This window comes from Aulonocara stuartgranti (assembly GCF_965226115.1).
Source record: "Aulonocara stuartgranti genome assembly, chromosome: 6".
NCBI classification, from domain to species: Eukaryota; Metazoa; Chordata; class Actinopteri; order Cichliformes; family Cichlidae; genus Aulonocara; species Aulonocara stuartgranti.
The window spans coordinates 16,043,064-16,065,067 of NC_138944.1; the positions used below are offsets into that span (position 1 = coordinate 16,043,064).

General features: G+C 39.6%; 1 protein-coding gene across 1 annotated transcript; it reads left to right on the forward strand.

The window, feature by feature from the left end:
• Positions 1 to 2,785: 2,785 nt before the first annotated feature.
• On the forward strand, positions 2,786 to 20,586 carry jpt1a (Jupiter microtubule associated homolog 1a). Its single transcript, XM_082535912.1, has 5 exons — positions 2,786 to 3,011; positions 5,304 to 5,446; positions 18,128 to 18,225; positions 18,497 to 18,524; positions 19,042 to 20,586. The coding sequence occupies exons 1-5, from the start codon at positions 2,956 to 2,958 to the stop codon at positions 19,173 to 19,175; spliced, it is 459 nt and encodes a 152-aa protein (XP_082392038.1). The 5' UTR covers positions 2,786 to 2,955; the 3' UTR covers positions 19,176 to 20,586.
• Positions 20,587 to 22,004: the final 1,418 nt, after the last annotated feature.

Genomic DNA, 22,004 nt, shown 5'->3' on the forward strand with positions numbered 1-22,004 from the left:
CCCAGGCTTTAGTCCCATGCATTTTCAAATCCTCCACAGTCATACCAGCCCCCAAAAGACTGGACATATCCACCCTAAATGACTTCAGGCCAGTGGCACTCACACCAGTTGCCATAAAGTGCCTAGAAAAACTGGTTCTCACACATATCAACCACATGGTCCCGGACACTGTCCATCCGCTCCAGTTTTCTTGCTGTCCCAATCGATCAGTGGATGACACAATAGCAATAGCCTTACACCACACTCTGCAACATCTGAAGAGTAGCAGAATGTAGAGCAGGATGCTTTTATTGTACTCCAGTTCTGCTTTCAATACCATGCGTCCGGGCAAGCTGACCAAGAAGCTGACATACCTTGGCGTCCCAACTCCCAACTGGATTCTGGATTTCCTGACAGATGGACCACAGGTGGTGAGAATGGGAGGACGAGCATCTGCTGCGCTTACAGTCAGCACAGGGTCCTCGGCGGGCTGTTGCCTCAGCCCCAAACTCTCCACCCTGTATATGAATGACTGTGTCTCCACCCAGGATAACATCTTTGTCATTAAATACGCTGATGAGACCACCATCCTACGGTTTATCAAGGTGGGCATGAGTCAGGGTACAGCCCTCTTGTAAAGGGGGTATACTTTATAATTTACAATTTATATTAGTTTTGTGTTGTCTTGTTTATGTCCTTCAATGCACATATTAAACAAATATATAAGACTGCGTTCTTCCATTTGCGCAACATCTCTAAAATTAGAAATATCCTGTCTCATAGTGACGCTGAAAAACTATTTCATTTATTTATTACTTCCAGGCTGGACTACTGTAATTCATTATTATCAGGATGTCCAAAAAACTCACTGAAAAGCCTTCAGCTAATCCAAAATGCTGCAACAAGATTACTGACAGGGACTAGAAAGAGAGAGCATATTTCTCCTGTTTTGGCTTCCCTTCATTGGCTTCCTGTTAAATCCAGAATTGAATTCAAAATCCTGCTCCTCACATACAAGGTCTTAAATAATCAGGCCCCATCTTATCTTAATGACCTTGTAGTACCATATCACCCTATTAGAGCACTTCGCTCTCGCTCTGCAGGCCTACTTGTTGTTCCTAGAGTATTTAAAAGTAGAATGGGAGGGAGAGCCTTCAGCTTTCAGGCCCCTCTTCTGTGGAACCAGCTTCCAGTTTGGATTCGGGAGACAGACACTATCTCTACTTTTAAGATTAGGCTTAAAACTTTCCTTTTTGCTAAAGCATATAGTTAGGGCTGGACCAGGTGACCCTGAATCCTCCCTTAGTTATGCTGCAATAGACATAGGCTGCCGGGGGATTCCCATGATGCATTGAGTTTTTCCTTTCCAGTCACCTTTCTGACTCACTATGTGTTAACAGACCTCTCTGCATTGAATCATACCTGTTATTAATCTCTGTCTCTCTTCCACAGCATGTCTTTTATCCTGTCTTCCTTCTCTCACCCCAACCGGTCGCAGCAGATGGCCACCCCTCCCTGAGCCTGGTTCTGCCGGAGGTTTCTTCCTGTTAAAAGGGAGTTTTTCCTTCCCACTGTTGCCAAAGTGCTTGCTCATAGGGGGTCATATGATTGTTGGGTTTTTCTCTGTATCTATGAAGCGCCTTGAGGCGACTTATGTTGTGATTTGGCGCTATATAAATAAAATTGAATTGAATTGAATTTATTTTTGCCTATTTTTTTCAAGCATGCTTAGTATGACTGAGAGAGCAAAAGAATTCCAATGTGCCTTGACTGCTGATTTATGCACATATGGCAAATAATGAACCTTGAACCTTAATCTTAGCTCCTATGATGCCTGACAGGAACTTCCATTTTTTGCTGAAGCAGGTTACTGGTTGGTAGATGGATGGGGCCAATCCCTTCTGGGATCCTTGGGCTTCAGGAATGTCTGGCCTTCAGTTAATCATTCTGGGTGTTTCATCCATTAACAGCTGGTTCATTTATGCTGCAAGATGCTCATGAAATGCAGTTAACTTCTTTAGGGAGTAGGTGTGAATCATGTCAGGGCCTAGTGCTGTACAGTGCTAGGATGTCTGCCACTGTAATGGTTACTGGGTCCTGTTTAGGGAGATAGAGTGACTCACACTTCAATAGCTCTGAGTAAGTTTAATATCCATCTTTTGTATGAGATGTTTTTCGTATGGTGTTGAATTTGAATTTATCTTATTGTGTGTCACCTCCTGTCATGCTTCATTTCCTCATTTAGGGACATTTTGTTATACATCCCTTAAAATTTGGAGAAGTGCACTTGTAGTGAAAAGTTTACATACACTCACCATGAGCATGATCATGGTAGTTTGGGGCTTTTAGAATCAGAATCAGAATACTTATTAATCCCAGAAGAAATTATGTATAAGTGAACAGTCAGCATGCTGTTAACGCATCCTCGGGCTTCTTTGTACTGCTCTTTGTCCATGGTGGAAATATTTTACAGCATACATCTTAAATGACTTTAAAAAACAAGAAATCGGTGCGCAAATTTGAAGATATTTTGGATTTGGATTTTCTCTAATCCACAAATTCAAAATATACATACGGTCCAGCTCTAATCAGAGAAAACCGGAAATATGAAAATTGGCTTCACACTTAAATTCAAGGTGTCATTTTTGTTAATGGTTAGATAGCAAAGGGCAACTCCTCAGCTGCAAAATTTATATCCCTAAGCACACTAACATACAGTTTCACGTGAGCTAATTGAACCACAGAATCGCAGCCCCTTTTTTCCCCACAGTTGTCTTATTTTATTTTGAAACAACAGCCGGAAGTGAGATCTCTTTCGTCGTTTAGTTCTACACTGGTCCTCTCAGACTGGAAGCAGGTTGACTGGGAGCCACCAGCTAGGGTGGATAGTGATGAGGTGGTGAAATACTGCTTATGAGAGTGTAGTTTGGTTGCATACTGATAGGCTTAACATACTGTACGACATCTTGTGCAAAAATGACGACTACTACGACATTTCAAGGGATGGAGCCCGGTGCTAAAAGCAGTTCCAGGTAAAAGGCGTCTTTCAGACCTCTGTGTATCCGTTAGCCATCCACCATGAAGCCAACAAGTCCAGCATCCTCTGACTTTACCCCAACGCGAAACACAGGCTAACGGAGAAAAATAGACGACCGTTTTGTTGTTGCCCCTGCCTGTAATTGTTACTAAGGCGCCTAGACATAGTTTGAAAGTAAAGCCGTCGACGATACAATTATAAAGCTTGCTACCACGCCTTCCCATTTTGCCCATCCGGATATAGCATTCGAACGTGAGCGTTAGTTAGCAAGACAACACGTCTGTACCGCTGCCTTTTGTGGAGAGAGGATGCTTAGCGAGCTGATGCAGACTAATCGTGGTTCCGAGGCCTTTTATGCCTTCGTGTGTTTGTACTGCATTTCCTGCTTGAGTATTTTGTGGTTATTGTTTGGAAAACGTAGGGGAGTAAATATATATTCATTCAGCTGGGTGGGGTTCCCGCAGATTTCTGATCAGGGAAGCGAGATTATTATCGGAGGTGCAGTAAGACATGCTTTAGTCTGTCTTGCATATGGTCTGATTGAGGCGAGGGCCATGTTACTGCTGGCCACACCTGACATTATATAGACCATACACTGAATTCCACGTGTATTGTATTCGTTTATTAGATGCAATGAACATCTGATTTAAGACCAATATAAAAAAAAATAAAAAATAAATGAGCACTATTTAAACGAATGAGTTTTCAGAAAGTTATATGGTTATTGTAGCAAATTCAGTAGCACCATAATTACAGTGCACTTGGACGAAAGCATATTTTAATCATCATCACGCTGTAAAAACACAAACTGTTGTTATCTTTAGTGTTTTTGGAAACGTATACCAAAATAACATTGTTAAAATCTGCTGCATGTACAGCATAGAAAATTTAAGTTTCCTCAATTATATAGTCTCAATTACCCATGTATAAGACACATCTGTATAAGGCACATCAGCTGGAATTAATTTGGTGCTAAAAGGTGCTCATAATACATTGTATTAATATAGTTTCGCAGCTGTCATAAGTTAGGTAATACAAAATGCAGTAGGAGATATGAGGATTAAAAAATATTTACTTTCACAATATTTGAAGAATCAAGGTATTCTGACACCTGTCATTTATACACAAACCATAAACACGCATATGCCACACCTGTGCATAAAGTACAATCCACATATTTAACACTGTTAAATAGCCTACTCCATTTTTAAGCATAACTAGTATAATGTATCACATAAATCACAGGTTAGTAATAATTATTGTCATTATCATATTTAATTGTTTTAGTGCACCATACATGCCATACATTATTGATTTGAAACGGCTCCTGTTATTTTCTAAAACTATATTTTTCCAGTTTTGCTTGTTTATTTTTATCAATACTGTTCTTACTTTCAGATAAATGTAGATTATACCTTTAGTGCAATAACTTTATATATTGCAGATTTTCCACTGCCCATTACCCAGAGTTCTTTAATAGAATCCCATAATAGACTGGGGGGAGGGGGGGGGGGGTTGCACCAATTATATACTGAACATGGTTGTATTTATGAATTAAACTCTTCATATACCATGATATCACATCTATAGATCTGAGGTTTCAGGTGTTATATTTATTTGATAGATATATCTCTAAAGTCTGTCTCGGTGTATGATATTCTAAACAGCAACTGAGTTGTGAGGTTATGTGGTGTAAAGAAAATTTTAGCCATTTAGTAATTTACATTTCTTTCTCTACCACTTAAAATCTGGCAGATGTACAGAAACCCATCGCTTAGTATAATAAATCTGTCTGATTCATTACTGGGTTAATCTAGTTTTGTTTTCACTTTTACTTTATGTTTCATTAAGAATTTTTAGTTTCAGTTAGTTTCACAATGGAGCTTGCTCATTTCGGTTTAGTGATTTTGTTTTCTTTTTATTCGTTTATTTGTTTCGTCATTGTCAGTGTCCCCACAGCAGGGAGATCCGCATTTTTCATATGGCAGATTATTATTTTTGGCTGACCTTCCTGCTCATTGCCCAAGGGATCCATGTTCCGTTCTTGGAATGAACCTAATATGTTAGTTTTCAGTTTTGTTTTAGTTGATTATAAAAAACTGTAGTCGTGACTCTTACACACTCCCCCCACTGGGATGCTCATTGTTGTACGAGCCAAAACACAATTCACTGAATTTTATTGATATGAGTATAAGCGAAGCATTAATTCTAAGGCATAACATTTAATAAATACATATAAATATTGGTAGAAAAGTGAGAAGAAACAGAAGAGTCTCTCTCTTTCCAGGGTTTTGCGCCCTCCTGGTGGTGGCTCCAACATTTCGCTTGGTGCAGATGAGGAGAAGCCGCCTGTCCGGAAAAACAAGATGGCGTCTAGCGTTTTTGCCGAGCCAGAAGACCCTTATGCTAATCGAAGGAACAACCCACCAGGTAATATCTGCATCACATCTGCACATATGTTGCTTTTGTCAAAAAACCTACAGCTCAATTTGCCATAGCCATCTTATCTAGAAAATGTATCCAGAATCTGTTTCCAGTCATGATAGTTCACACAGCAGGTTAGCTTCCCAAAAGATCGTGATTATATATTGGACCAAAAGTGTTTGTCTCGTAAGCAACAAGTTTGCAGAAATCTTGAATATTTGTGTAGTTTTGACTGCTTCAATTCCTTGTTAAAGCACAGGGTTTATTGTTTAAAATGAAAATGTTCAGAATGGCCTTTTTAATTTAATTAATTATTTTTATAGCGCCAATTCACAATAGCAGTAATTTTTTATTGTAGGATGAAGACCCTGTAATATTAGACAAAAAAACAAACAAACAAACAAACCCAAACTACAGTATATTAAATGCAGGAGTGGTGTATAAACGAACAGGGAATGAAAAGCAATGAGTGAAGAAGAAATACTCAGTAGATCACAGGAACCCCCTTAGTAACCTAAGGCTATTACAGCATAACTAAAGAATGATTCAGGGTAACTTGACCCAGAAAGGAATGTTTTAAGCCTAATCAAAAAGTAGAGAGGGTCCCAAATCCAAACTGGGAGCTGGTTCCATAGTAGATTGACCTGTTAGGTTAAAGGCTGTTGCCCCGATTCTACTTTTAAAAAACTACAAACTTTAAGTAAGCCTGCATTCTGAGAGTGAAGTGCTCTGTTAGAACATAAAACCATGGGAAAACAGCAGTGGTTTATTTTTATAGTTTCTGTCAGAACACTGCACCATTCTGGAGAAACTGAAGGCTTTTCAGGGAGCGTTTAGAGCAGACTGTTAGTAAGGATTTACAAAAGTCCAGCCTAGAAGTGTTAAATGTACAAACTAGCTTTTCAGCATCACATTTCAGACTTTTTTTCGCAAGCTGAATGAAGTAAGTGCTACATATTTGTTTAATGTGCGTGTTGAAGGACATATTCTGATCAAAAATGACTACAGGCTAAAGAGTAAGTATCTGGTTAGACAACATGTGCCGAAGATTGTTAAGATGGAGTACAATAACTTCAAATGTCTGAATTGAGAGGTAGGAAATAAGAAGCAATCCAGACCTTTATTTTTTTAAGACATACCTATAGCTTAACTACACTCAACAAAAATATAAACGCAACACCTTTGTTACTGCTCCCATTCCCCATGGGATGGACGTAGAGACCTAAAATTCATTCCAGATACACAATATAACCATCCCTCCCAAACAGTGGTCACAAATCAGTCCAAATGTGTGGTAGTGGGCACATCTGCTATATTGAGATAATCCATCCCACCTCACAGGTGTGCCACATCAGGATGCTGATCTGACATCATGAGTAGTGCACAGGTGTACCTCAGACTGCCCACAACAAAAGGCCACCCTGGAATGTGCAGTTTTTTGCGCTATTGGGGGTCTGGGGACCCAGAACCGGTCAGTATCTGGTGTGACCACCATTTGCCTCATGCAGTGCAACACATCGTCGCATGGAGTCTATCAGATTGTCAATTGTGGCCTGTGGAATGTTGGTCCACGCCACTTCAATGGCTGTGCGAGGTTGTTGGATATTCGTGGGAACTGGTACACGCTGTCGTATACGCCGGTCAAGCACATCCCGAACATGCTCAATGGGTGACATGTCCGGTGAGTATGCTGGCCATGCAAGAACTGGGACATTCTCAGCTGCCATCTGCCCTGAACAATGTGAACCATGATTCATCCGTGAAGCGCACACCTCTCCAACGTGCCAGACGCCATCGAATGTGAGCATTTGCCCACACAAGTCTGTTACGGCGACGAGCTGGAGTCAGGTCAAGACCCCGATGAGGACGACGGGCATGCAGTTGAGCGTCCCTGAGACGGTTTCTGACAGTTTGTGCAGAAATTGTTTGGTTGTGCAAACCAATTGTTCCAGCAGCTGTCTGGGTGGCTGGTCTCAGACGATCTTGGAGGTGAACCTGCTGGATGTGGAGGTCCTGGGCTGGTGTGGTTACACGAGGTCTGCGGTTGTGAGGCCGGTTGGATGTGCTGCCATATTCTCTGAAACGCCTGTGGAGACGGCTTATGGTTGAGAAATGAACATTCAATGCACGGGCGACAGATCTGGTTGACATTCCTGCTGTCAGCATGCCAATTGCACGCTCCCTCATTGCTTGTGGCATCTGTGGCATTTTGCTGTGAGACAAAACTGCACATTCCAGGGTGGCCTTTTGTTGTGGGCAGTCTGAGGTACACCTGTGCACTACTCATGATGTCAGATCAGCATCCTGATGTGGCACACCTGTGAGGTGGGATGGATTATCTCAATATAGCAGATGTGCCCACTACCACACATTTGGACTGATTTGTGACCACTGTTTGGGAGGGATGGTTATATTGTGTATCTGGAATGAATTTTAGGTCTCTACGTCCATCCCATGGGGAATGGGAGCAGTAACAAAGGTGTTGCGTTTATATTTTTGTTGAGTGTAATTGATTTGTGTCATTTGGCCTCATGGATATATACATCCGGGTATCATCTGCATCATCTGAAAATAAATAGTCATTGTCTCATTGTAGAAACCTCTGGAACACCATGGTTTAATAAGTCTTATTGTTGCAGTGCTGAATATATACAGTTGTGGGTATGAATGTGATGGTAAGTTTGGTCTTTTAATGATTTCTTTGAAATATTATTGTGGTAGAATGATTGTACAGCATAGATCTTTAATGATTTTGAAAAACAAAAATGGGGTGCACAACTTTGAATTTGTTTATGATTTTTTTCTAATCCACACATGGTCAAAGTATACATATACCCACTAATATTTGGTTAAATGGCACTTAGCAAGAAACCTCAACCTCAACCAGATGCTTTTAGTAGTTATTAACAAGCTTCTGGCATAATTCTGGCTGGATCTTTGACCGCTTGTTTTGGCTCATAGAGTTCATTTAAATTGGTTGGTTTCCTGGCACAGACTTGGCTTTTAGGCATAATTCACAAATCGTCAGTAGAGTTAAAAAGGGTTGGTCGGGGCTTTGGGTAGGCCATTCTAAATGGATTAGAGAAAGTCCAAAACAAATGAAAACTTGTGCACCCAATTCTTGTATTTTTATAAATCATTAAAGATGTATGCTGTACAATGATTCCATCCTGAAAAAAAGAAGTTCAACGAAATGATAGAAAACCAAACTTACCATGACATTCATGCACATGACAATGGTATGTAGACTTTTGGCCTTAAGTGTACTTTCCTAAATGTAGATTGATGCACAACAACAAAAAAAACACAGAAAAAAGGAAATGAAACTAGACATGAGGTAAATATGATGCTAGGTATTGCAATTTTTATTTGCTTCTCTTGTTCCAGAGCATTTTCCCCAAATGAGCATGAGACACACCTAAAAAGAAAATAAATTATTTAAACATCAACATAATTTTAAAAGTACATCTTACAAAATAGGTCTATTACGCATACAGCTAGCACAAGCATTTCTCATGCTTTCCAACCTTTGAAAAAATCTAAATAAAACTCCAAGTTTCTTTTAAACAATATAGCTACAAAAATGGCTCTTCAGTACTGAATGTCTACTGTAAATTTGAAGATCTCAGGGTCTCTAGTGAAACAGTTTTTAATGTATGATGTTAGAAATATATTATAAATTGTCATTAGTAAATTTATCCTTCTATCATTTGGGGAATTGGCCTCTGGATACCTTTTGGCAACTTAAGATAGACACTGTTGTGATAGGCCTGTAAAAAAAGTGGTAGGAAGTATCACATACAATGGTGTGTTGGTGGAAAGTCCAGAGACATGAATAACCATGTGATGACATCAGTGTAAAATACACTTCACCAAGAAAGTAGCTGACATCAGGAAGCCTACATCAGGAAGTGTTCAAGGGTCTATTAATATATGGGGGAATTTACTTAACAATAGAGAGTAGTTTAGTATTAACAATCTTTTCATCTTCTGAGCCACACAATAAAGATTTGAGTAATACTATAGTACCTACAGGATCTTTAAAGTCCTGTATGATTTCATACCAAATGCAAGAAAAGCTTCCACACAGTTCCTTCCTCCTTTTTTACTTCTCATATTGAGTGGTTGAAAGTAATAGTCCTCTCTTTGTTCTGAAAGTTTAAGCTGGATATAATTCACTCAAGTCCCAGCTTTCAGTTCCTTCTTTTACTTCTCTGTGTTTTGGTGTTTTGAGAAGTGGGACACTTGTCCTGAGTTGTTTTGAACTTTGATTAAGCAGAGTAAGGTCTTCTTCGAATTAGCAGGCTCAAGTATATTTCTTTCCTTCTCCTTTCAAGAAGTGATTTACTCACAGTCACTGAGCAGGTTTCTTTTTTTCTGCTTACTTACCTAACCTGATCTGCAACTGCCACAGCATGTTTGTCAAAGACAAGAGAGAGAGTAAGAGATTTATGTGTTTACAGAGACACGTGGGGTGGTATGGGATCACATTACATTTCTGTTTAACACAGTAATGTAACGTTATTTTACTGAATTCAGTAATCACATTATATTTACAAATCAAAAGGTTAATAAATGAATGCCAAGCATGTTTTTTTTTTCAATTATTTCCACAATGACTGATTTAAAAAGGAAAAAAAAATCAAACATGGAATTGTTTTTCACATACTTCCGCACAGTCAGCTGATTCCAGTTGGTGTGCTTGGAGAAGGAAAATGGTAGAGTAGTTTACAGCTTTTTAGAAGTGGAGATATCTGCATTACTTATATTTCTCCTTTATAGCATTCAAGCCTTAGTTCGTACCTGTGGCTGTTTCTACAGTTGACTGGCCACCGCTGCAAAGTACTCTCTGGGCTGGTGTTTAACTTTGCTGTTGTCTTTGTGTTAAATCTTAAAGAAACAGCTTGTGTATCTCTTCATTAGAGTAGTAATTTGTGCCCTTGTTTGGGCTTGTAATTATGTGAAAATGCAATTCAGAAAATATTATGGAGTAAAGCAAAAGTGCTACAGTGAGTACTGTAACAAATTACCTAACAAATTTTTATTTTAGGTAACAAGTAATGTTACTACTATGATATAACAACTCCATAAAATACCAAGACTATAGGAATAGCATGAATAGGAATAAATTTATCTGTTTATTTTTCATTGACCAAATGTCAAATTTTCAGTTGTTTTATGTCACGGTCTCCATTGCATGCTTTTATAAGCTCAAAGTACATATTCACATAAACTAATTATCATAAACGCTTCCTTGTTCTTTCTCAGAAGTGGATTTATTGTAATCCTGTGGCGTCATGAATGCTGCCAAGTCTAGACTGTCTGGAAATAAAGCAACAGGCACTCTATCTGAATAAAACACATTTTTGTGCTCACTATGTTCAGAACTCATGATCACTTTATTAGGTACACCTGTTGGACTGTGCATTAACACAAATATCTAATTGGGCAATCACATAATAGCAAATCAGTGTATTTAGCCATCCAGGCTAGTTTAATTGGATAAATAATGACTTGTGTCAGTGGTTTACCCTGGTGGTGGAATGTACACTTTAGTGTCTTAGTACCAATTGAGTAGGGCGGCAAACAAAAGATTATTTTGGCAGTCGGCTAATCTGCAAATGATTTTATTTTTGATTAATCAATTAATTCAATGCAATTCAATTTCATTTATACAGCGCCAAATCACAAAAACAGTCGCCTCATATATTGTGTCCCAAATCCAAACTAGGGGTGGGTTTTGGTGATTGATTTATCGATTAAAATCGATTCTGGCTTGGATAACGTGATATCGATTCATTAAAATCCTGAATCAATTTTTAAATCTAAATTTATGTTGCCCAAAACGCCAGAATCTCAGGTTAAACCTCACAAAATTTCAACAACCACCAAACAGCTAAAATAGTAAATGATAGCAGGTACACAGATTCTGCACTAAGATGTAAACACAAAGCACGGACCCGCCGACGGATCAGAATCAGTGAGATGTCGCCTTTCTCACCCGACGACATTGACACAGTCGGGCTGAAAGCCGACAGCTCACTGATTCTGATGTTTCGGCGGGTCCGCGCTTTGTGTTTACGCCCTTTTTTGCACTAGATTCTGAAGCTGGAGGTTTTTATCTCTCTCCAAACAATATTGACCGAACCAGCAGCAAAAGAAGATCCAAACTACGCTTCACATTTCGCTTCACATATCTTGTTTTCCCTTTCTTACTTTTGCTGTTTCGCTTCCAGCACGATAAAATCTCACTTCAGGCACAGCTCTCTGTCTCTTTTAGTGTACTTCAAGAACAGTGTCCCATCTAAAAATCTCAGTTTTCTCCATTATTTGCTTGCTTATTACCCACCAGTCTAACGTTGTTTACAGTGCTGTCGGCCGCTGTTTTTTTTCCTTTTACTTACTTCTGAAAAGAAAGCTTCATTTCTGCAGTTAAATAGGCTACTGAACAAATTTAAACTTTTTAAAATTATGCAAAATGCTTAGCTGTGCATGTAATAAAACCTCTGTAACTTTGCTCTGCTTCACTTCAGCAGCATCAGGTAATGTTCATCGAATCGAATCGTGGATCGAATCAATTCGGGACCTTCTGAATCGGAAACGAATTGATTCTAGAAATTACCTAGTCCCTGTCAGTACTCTTGCTGCAGCATTTTGGATTAACTGAAGGCTTTTCAGGGAATTTTTAGGACATCCTGGTAATAATGAAGTACAGTAGTCCAGCCTGGAAGTATTAAATACATGAACTAGTTTTTCAGCGTCACTCTGAGACAAGATATTTCTAATTTTAGAGATGTTGTGCAAATGGAAGAAAACAGTCCTACATATTTGTTTAATATTTGTTTTGAATGACATATCCTGGGGAAAAATGAATGACATTCTAAAAATGACAGTGTTACTGGAGGCCAAGGTAATGCTATCCAGGGTAAGTATCTGGTTAGATACCATATTTCTAGGAATTTTAGGGCCAAGTACAATAACCTCAGTTTTATCTGAATTAACCTAGGTTTGTGTAGATGACTCTCCATTTACATGAACAAATTGGAGTCTTTTAAATAGATATGATACAAACTGTAATACACACAGCGTGCTCTGCTTGCTCTAATAGAATATTATGGTCAACAGTATCAAACGCTGCACCGAGGTCTAGCGGGACAAGAGACGAGTCCACCGTCAGAGGCCACAAAAAGATCCTTTGTAACCTTCACTAAAGCTGTTTCTGTGCTGTGATGAGCTCTGAAACCCGATTGAAACTCTTCAAATAAGCCATTCCTCTGCAGATGATCTGACTACTACTCTTTCAAGAATTTTTGAGATGAAAGGAAGGTTGTAGATTGGCTTATAATTAGCTAAGACAGCAGGGTCAAGAGACGGTTTATCTACTGCCAGCTTGAAGTCCTGTGGTAGCCCATTATTAGAGATGGGTTGATCATATTTAGGATTGAAGCATTAATTAATGGCAGGACTTCTTTGAGCAGTTTTGTAGGAATGGGGTCTAAAAGACATGTTGATGGTTTGGAGGAAGTAATTAGAAAAAGACTCTAAATATCAATGGTATGAAAGTAGCTGTGGATAATGTTACATATATGAGTTGATTATGAGTCATTTTTTCTCTAATGGTTAAATTTTTTGTGAAGAAGTAGGGTTGTTCTTATTTTCTTAAATCAGTGAAGATGTTCTAACTTTACAGAGGGCTTTTTCAAAAAGCAGCAAACTATTCTTCCGAGCTAAATGATGACCTTCTAAATTTGTATAACACCTTTTCCTCTCCAGCTTACCAGTTACCTGCATTAAGGTGCGCGTTTTAGAGTTACACCAGGGAGTCAAGTACTTCTGATTTGAGGCCTTATTTTTCACAGGAGCTACAGTAGCCAGAGTCATAGGTAGTGAGGAGGCAAAGTTATTAACAAGATAATCGACCCCTGTTAGTAGCGTTCAGGTAGCTTCTCTGCTCTGTGTTGGTACAGGGCATTGAAGATTACAACAGTGGGTGGATTATATTCTTTAACTTTAAATCTACTCCCCACTGCTGTGTAATCTATTATTGTAAATTTAAATGTTATTAGGAAATGATCAGACGGGAGATGGTTTTCAGGAAGCACTATTAAATGTCAGTTTCTATGCCATATGTTAAAACAAGATCTAGAGTGTGATTAAAGTGGTGGGTGGGTGCTTTTACATTTTGGGAGAAGTCAGTTGAGTCTAATAACAGATTAAATGCCGTGTCGTGACACCAGTGTGTGGACATTTTAAATGTCCGCACATTGCAGTGGTGCTGCTGTGGAGGAAAAGTTGTCTTTTGTGAAATTTCACCCACACAGAAGTCTCTGTCTTGATCTTCTTCCATTATTCCACTTGTCTCTCATTGAAAACGCTAGATCCAGGTAAACAGAAACAACTATTTGGGATTTCCTCTCTTTGGTTCACCGTTGTTTTCGCTGCATTTTTCTTTGTTAGTATTAAGCAAAAAAAAAATTTTCTGGCACAACTTCACCTGCTTCCAAGGTGCATGGAGAGGATGAAAGAATTCACAAAGTAGGAACTCCAGCAACACTTGAGGGAAGATGAACAACTTTAATAATTGACCAACGCGTTTCGGCTTGGGGCCTTCATCAGGGTCACAAGCCGAAACGCGTTGGTCAATTATTAAAGTTGTTCATCTTCCCTCAAGTGTTGCTGGAGTTCCTACTTTGTTAGTATTAAGCTCAGTCTTAGCAGACCATGAGAGAGATAGTGCCCCCATATCTTCCTGTAGTGTATTGCAGATATAAAAACATATTTATTTGGTTTTAGAATATGATGCATCAACATCAAAATTGCATATTGACAATTTTTCAAGTCAGCGTCATGAACTGTGTCGATGAATCACTACAACCCTACAGTTGAACAGTGTCTGAATGCAACAGCCTACCTGAATAGTTTTGCAGACAATGCTCCAAGTTTTCATGACCACAATGTACTAATCTTCTTATAGCTGCTTCCTGTTGGATAGTATACCATGCCACAAAGCTCAAACCATCTCATGTTCGTTTCTTGAACAATGTGCTCACTGTACTCAAATTGCCTGATCATTCACCTGAGCGTCTTTGCATTGTGCTGAACCGGAAGATTTCCATAATGGATTTCTGTCAAATCTGCAGCAACTACATATCATCAGTATGGATCAACGTCTCTGAGTTTCCAGCACCTTGTTGAATCTCTGACAGAAAGAATTAAGAAAGTTCTGAAAGCAAAATATGGGACCTAAACAATACCAGTAAAGTGTAGCTAAAAATAAAAAGTGAGCAGTAAATGTAATTTTAACACAGAAGTTACTCTTCAAACTATGGAAATTACAGGTGGAAGTGTAATTTGAAATAAAATGTGCAGTATTACCCTGTAGATTATGCGTAGGATATAGTACAAGTACTTAAAAATGAAAATGCTTAAAATTATTTTTTAATAGCAGTGCTTGCGTCAGTGTATTATTTTGCATCTGCTGTACACACACAGTAATGCGTGTACGAGCCAGATGTTCTTATTGGCACAGACCTAAACCCCCAAACGCTAGAGTACTCACTCATGACTTCATGATGTACAAAGACAAACAGCTCTGTGTGTCAAATACAGTGGGGCAAAAAAGTATTTAGTCAGCCACCGATTGTGCAAGTTCCCCCACCTAAAATGATGACAGAGGTCAGTAATTTGCACCAGAGGTACACTTCAACTGTGAGAGACAGAATGTGAAAAAAAAAATCCATGAATCCACATGGTAGGATTTGTAAAGAATTTATTCGTAAATCAGGGTGGAAAATAAGTATTTGGTCAATAACAAAAATACAACTCAATACTTTGTAACATAACCTTTGTTGGCAATAACAGAGGTCAAATGTTTACTATAGGTCTTTACCAGGTTTGCACACACAGTAGCTGGTATTTTGGCCCATTCCTCCATGCAGATCTTCTCGAGAGCAGTGATGTTTTGGGGCTGTCGCCGAGCAACACGGACTTTCAACTCCCGCCACAGATTTTCTATGGGGTTGAGGTCTGGAGACTGGCTAGGCCACTCCAGGACTTTCAAATGCTTCTTACGGAGGCTCTCCTTTGTTGCCCGGGCGGTGTGTTTTGGATCATTGTCATGTTGGAAGACCCAGCCTCGTTTCATCTTCAAAGTTCTCACTGATGGAAGGAGGTTTTGGCTCAAAATCTCACGATACATGGCCCCATTCATTCTGTCCTTAACACGGATCAGTCGTCCTGTCCCCTTGGCAGAAAAACAGCCCCATAGCATGATGTTTCCACCCCCATGCTTCACAGTAGGTATGGTGTTCTTGGGATGCAACTCAGTATTCTTCTTCCTCCAAACATGACGAGTTGAGTTTATACCAAAAAGTTCTACTTTGGTTTCATCTGACCACATGACATTCTCCCAATCCTCTGCTGTATCATCCATGTGCTCTCTGGCAAACTTCAGACGGGCCTGGACATGCACTGGCTTCAGCAGCGGAACACGTCTGGCACTGCGGGATTTGATTCCCTGCCGTTGTAGTGTGTTACTGATGGTGACCTTTGTTACTTTGGTCCCAGCTCTCTGCAGGTCATTCACCAGGTCCCCCCGTGTGGTTCTGGGATCTTTGCTCACCGTTCTCATGATCATTTTGACCCCACGGGATGAGATCTTGCGTGGAGCCCCAGATGGAGGGAGATTATCAGTGGTCTTGTATGTCTTCCATTTTCTGATGATTGCTCCCACAGTTGATTTTTTCACACCAAGCTGCTTGCCTATTGTAGATTCACTCTTCCCAGTCTGGTGCAGGTCTACAATACTTTTCCTGGTGTCCTTCGAAAGCTCTTTGGTCTTGGCCATGGCGGAGTTTGGAGTCTGACTGTTTGAGGCTGTGGACAGGTGTCTTTTATACAGATGATGAGTTCAAACAGGTGCCATTCATACAGGTAATGAGTGGGGGACAGAAAAGCTTCTTACAGAAGACGTTACAGGTCTGTGAGAGCCAGAGATTTTCCTTGTTTGAGGTGACCAAATACTTATTTTCCACCCTGATTTACGAATAAATTCTTTACAAATCCTACCATGTGAATTCATGGATTTTTTTTTTCACATTCTGTCTCTCACAGTTGAAGTGTACCTCTGGTGCAAATTACTGACCTCTGTCATCATTTTAAGTGGGGGAACTTGCACAATCGGTGGCTGACTAAATACTTTTTTGCCCCACTGTATTTTATCCTTTACATATTTGGGGAAAGTAAAAACAAATGGCAGTAAAATGTTTAAGCATCTGTCCTTGTGGCAGCAGAGCTCAGTCTGTTAGAGAAAGTGCTCTGCTGACTATCCAGTTAAGTGGTGCACAGGGTGATTTAGTTCATCATGACCTCATAAGGTCACGTTTTCTGAAAATCCTGTGAATGCAATAACTTGAGAACAAGGCGAATTTATACCACAGGTGTATCTACTAGGTGGCTGCGGAGTAGCACTGATGGCCGTCTCACCAGCATCGGTGCCGGTGACACCGAGAGATGTGATGTTAGCAGGATTTGCAGGCATTCATTCAGCCAAAAAAGTCAGTTGGTCCTTTAGAATATGTTATAAAATGGGATGACGGTAAGCTGGTACCTTTTATCTGATATAATAAATGTGCAAAAAAAATAATACTGAAAAGTTTAAGAAGTTCATATTACGTAGTTGAAATGTCACATTAAGCTGTTGTCGATTTGGAGAATAGGACCACTTTTTTTCCGTGAGAACAAATTATAAAAATGTAAATTTGCCTTTTTGGCCTTCTTCTCTACCCCCAATCATGTGTTGATAGACAGTATTTCTGAATAGCCGTTATTTATACCGAAACTGACAGACACATGCGTTGCTGTTAGGCTTGTGAATAAGGGTACTGAGAATGAACCAGAAACCCCCTGGAGGCGAAAAGGAAATGGCCTACACAGTAAAAGTGGCCTACGCAGGAGAACATGACTGCGCATCTAAATTAACCTCAGTGTGAAAATGGTTGTTGTAAGACGGACATTTCGTGCGAAAGTGCAACTAAAGAAATGTCAAACTTCCCCAGAGCACAATTTAAAACTGGAAGGTCATATGTAGGAGTCCAGTCAGTGCGCAGCTGTTTGAATAGCTTCTATCATGAGATTGTTATTTCCTGCCCTCACAAATGTCATTTATTACTTGCAAATATTTCGTGGGAAACTGAAAATGTGTCATTTATCTGCTTATAATCAGGCCATTTATTACATATTTGCATCTGGTTGCATCGATCAGTGCTCTCTGATTTAGGTGTCGCTGTTTTGTTTTGTTTTTCAATTAGATTTTGTAGAAAATCTGTGAAGAACGAAGTGTGGAGGATTGTGTCAGTCAGGCGTGTCTGACAGTTGGCTCGGCTTGGGGTATTTTTAAATCTCCGGGGTCTCATTGCCTCAGAGAAGTTTTAATGCACCAATTCTCAGATGTTGTTATTCAGTGATGTTTTTTTGAGATGCCTTTTTATTTTCCACTGGTGGATCATTAAAACACAGTTCTTGAGACATGCTGGCAGTGATAAGGGATAGTCCCATATGTGTGTCTGCCTGTCTGTCCAGCTCTGCAGTCCAGACTGAAACAGCTCAACACAGACACACATATAATACGTGTTTATTTAAATTGGGATTGTCTTTCTCGTTATTCCCAATATTTCATTCCTCTTCTAGGCGGGAAACCAACAGGTGTGCTGTGTGGAGAGCCATCGGCCCCCCTGAGGAGAGGAGGAAATCATACTACCAGTCACTTGGGGGACACGCCCACCACAGTAAGACAAAGGCTCAGATCATGAGATGCACAGAGAAAGGAAGTGAAACTTAAGGCCAAACAAACACCAAGAAACAGCTTAAGTCCAAACTATTTAAAGTATCAATGTTTTCCTCTTCTTCCTTTTGAGAAATTACCAAATGACACTTGGGTTGTAACTAGTGCTGTTGAACTGCGCTGTGAATGTGCGTTTTTCCATCAAAACAGTTGTACAAAGTTCCTTTATGAAGTTGTCAAACATTCATCCTTTCTTTTCTGCTTATCTTGATTAGGATGGAGATATCTCTGTACGTGAAAATGGTAAGAGCATGTTTCTTGATCACATCATTGTTATTTTAGTTCGAAACCTCCCTGCACCCAAACTGTTGGCACATTTATACAAGTCAGTTTTAATATAATGCTTACAACACATACACAGAAAGGAGAGGAAAAGAAACACTGACATGGTAATATTATTATTCCCCCTGACTCCCCCAGTCTGCCTCCCTGAGTTAACTATACATAAGGTTTAATGGTCTGCTTGAATTTAGAGTTGTAGAACCAGTTTACCAGGGGAAACTAAATATGTGCAAAGCAAACTAACTTTCAAGCTTAGTGTTCATTTGAAAACAGGGCAGGAGAAGCAAATTATTGTTATCTGCAGTTGAGTTGAAATGGAGAGTAAACTGAAAACAACAGGAAACACCCACATCCAATGGCATTCATAGTTTGTTTAGAGAGTGAACACGATAAACTTGACACACAGACTGTGCTTTCAAGTAGAAGTCATAAGGGAACATTTTCTTATTTATTTTGTAAACTGTCTTTTGATGCTCAGAAAACAGCGCTGCTGAGCCTGAAGCAGTTCGAGAGCAGCAAGATGAGGCCCCCCAGGCTGAGGAACCCTGTGCAGGACTACCATCTGGCCGCCGAAACCCCCCGGGGGGCAAGTCCAGCCTGATCCTTGGTTGAAAGCCACTCGACTACCCCTCCTTACCTCCATTCATCTTCGAACATCTTTTTTATTTAAAGCAAGAATCCCCAGCTCATTTGTCTGTCCTGCAGGAATCCTCTGATGTCCAGCAGACACCAGTCTCCTCCACACCCCCAAGTGCATTGTTTTGATACCTCTTTTTTGAAAACCGTTTTGTACTGTTTTTATTGTTTGTTTATTTTGACAGAAGCACTTTATGTATTTCTATGTATACGGTTCAAAGTCTGTCTTTACCTCTGAAATGCATTTGACCTGCCAGGTAGGGTACAAGGCTCACATTTCTCACATCAGCCAAATGGTAAATCTCCCCTAACTTTAATGCAACAGCACAAGCTGTGAATGAATAGAGAAGCATTTTGTAGAACACAAGCAAAGGGAAAAAAGCTTTTGCTCCGTGTTGATCTTTGACCCAATCTTGCATGCATGTCCAGTCTTTAACGTATGAATGTGAGAAGAAACATAACTGTGAATTTTCTTCCGTTTAATCTGTTAAATACTTTTTCTTTTTTTTGTTGTGAAACAATTCTTGTTCTTGTTGTTGCATGAAGTTGGACTCTTTCTACTGATTATAGTATTATTATCCACAGGATTCTCATAAATTACTGTCATTATGATCTGGAAAATGCAGACATTTGTCTTCAGTTGAGTACTGTAGGGTCACATGCCAGGTAAAATAAAAAAACTAAACAAAAAAAACAAAAGAAAGTTGGAACAAGCCGTTTTTGCTACTGTCTCGAGCATTAGATTATTGTAACCCCAGTGCCGGTTTTAAGTGCCCCGTGTTTTTATAGGTAAAATTTACTCCAAATTTTACTCTAAAGTGCGCCTGTTTGTGTGTTAGGCTACAGCATCAAACAAGGTTGGGTTTCTTAATTGCATCCTACCAGTATCACAGATGGGTGTTTTTTCCATTGCATTTGCATTGAAAATCCATGGACTGTTTATAGTCCCGACAGCTGTGTTCCTGGTAAACCCATCCTAGATTTGACAAGTGACCTTATGACAACCCAGCCTTCTTTTCACTGCTCTCCCCCTTTTATACATTAGTTGGTATTCTTGCTCACTGGAAATTTAGAACAATCTTTCTGTAACTTTCACGTGGCATTATTCCAACCAAAATTCTTCTACTTGCTTCTGTCCTCTTGAGTCACCTGCATGACAGCAAGCTGTCACGCAAGAAAATTGCATTTTAAGTTTGCATTGTTTAGTGTTGTGTCTTTCTCTTATAAGATAACCTTTATTAGTCCCACACGTGGGAAATTTGTTATGTTTATTATGATGCAGCGCTTGCATCATACCATTTCCTGTTGCTGGATGTAAGTCACTGCTGAAATTTAAAATCAATAAATGGCACAAGTGGACATTGACATTAAATCAGTTTTGACCATCGGCTGTGTTTGTATATTTGTAGTGGCTGTTAGTTCGTTTTACTTGGGGGGGGGAACTTTGCAGCCACTAATTTGCCTGATTAAAAAAATAAAATATTATTTGAACAGTTACAACTTCTTGAGCTATGACTCAGTATTTGTGTTTTACCCCTCAGCTATAAAAGGCTGATGAGGTATGGTCAACCAGGTGGGCGACCAAAGTTTGTGGATGTGAGAACGAGGAGATGTAGGATTGGTGTTTCTACTAAAAATCAGGGTAAAGTTGGAAGCTCAGTAACCTTGACCTCAAGGTCAGAGGTCAGGTTTTCTCAAAATCTTGTGAATGAGATGACTCAAGAAGAAAATCACTTAGGGTTTTGGAATTGATACCATAGCTGCATCTTCTTAATATCTTGGATTAATTTGAATCTCAGTGATCTTGACCTTAAGGTCTGAGGTCAACTTTTCTGATAATCTTGTGAATGCTCAAGGACTTAAACTTTTCATGGTTGTAGCAATCAGTGGTTACACAAATATAAAACAATCCCACTTAACAAACCTGATTGAAAGAAGTAGAAGACTGTCTGATGTGTTGCATTCTTATTTTTATGTGACTCTGACCACGTGCTGAACAGACTGCATTGAATAAAAGCCTTTAGAAATGCCAAAAAAGTACCAGGCACCACATGTGGTCTTTAATTTACAAGAAACTAAACGAAAACTCTGATAACACATCAGATTTCAATGTAATGTTATGGACTGGGTAGTGTGTTATAAACGAAAGGATGCCATATCATGGAAACGGAAATTATCAGCCTACAGAGGGCTGAATGCAAAGACACCTCGAAAATCAAAGTGGAAAAAATGATGCGGCTGACAAGTGTATTTAAATTATTGTATGCATGTCTGTCAGTGCAGGAGAATTTTTGTCCCAGGTCAGCCCTGCTGACAACAGGAGGGGAAATTCTCAAAAAGACTGCGGATGCCCAGGAGGATCCTCTAGATCTGGACCTGTATCACTGAGGTCCAACCTGTTGGCGATGGATGAACCAAACCATCATGCCACAGAGGTGTTCTGCCTTTCTTGGACTTTCTCTCTATGCTCTTGAGAAAAAAAATGTCAGTCCTCCATCTGTAAAACCATTCATGTCTTGGGCCTTGTCAGATTGTTGCCCCTCTAGTGCGCCTGTTGATACAGTATCTCACAAAAGTGAGTACACCCCTCACATTTTTGTAAATATTTTATTATAACTTTTCATGGGATAACATTGAAGATATGACACTTTGATACAATGTAAAGTAGTCAGTTTACAGTTTGTATAACACTAAATTTGATGTCACCTTAAAATAACTCAACTTACGGCCATTATTGCCTAAAACCCTGGTAACAAAAGTGTGTACACCCTTAAATGAAAATGTCCAAATTGTGCCCAATTAGCC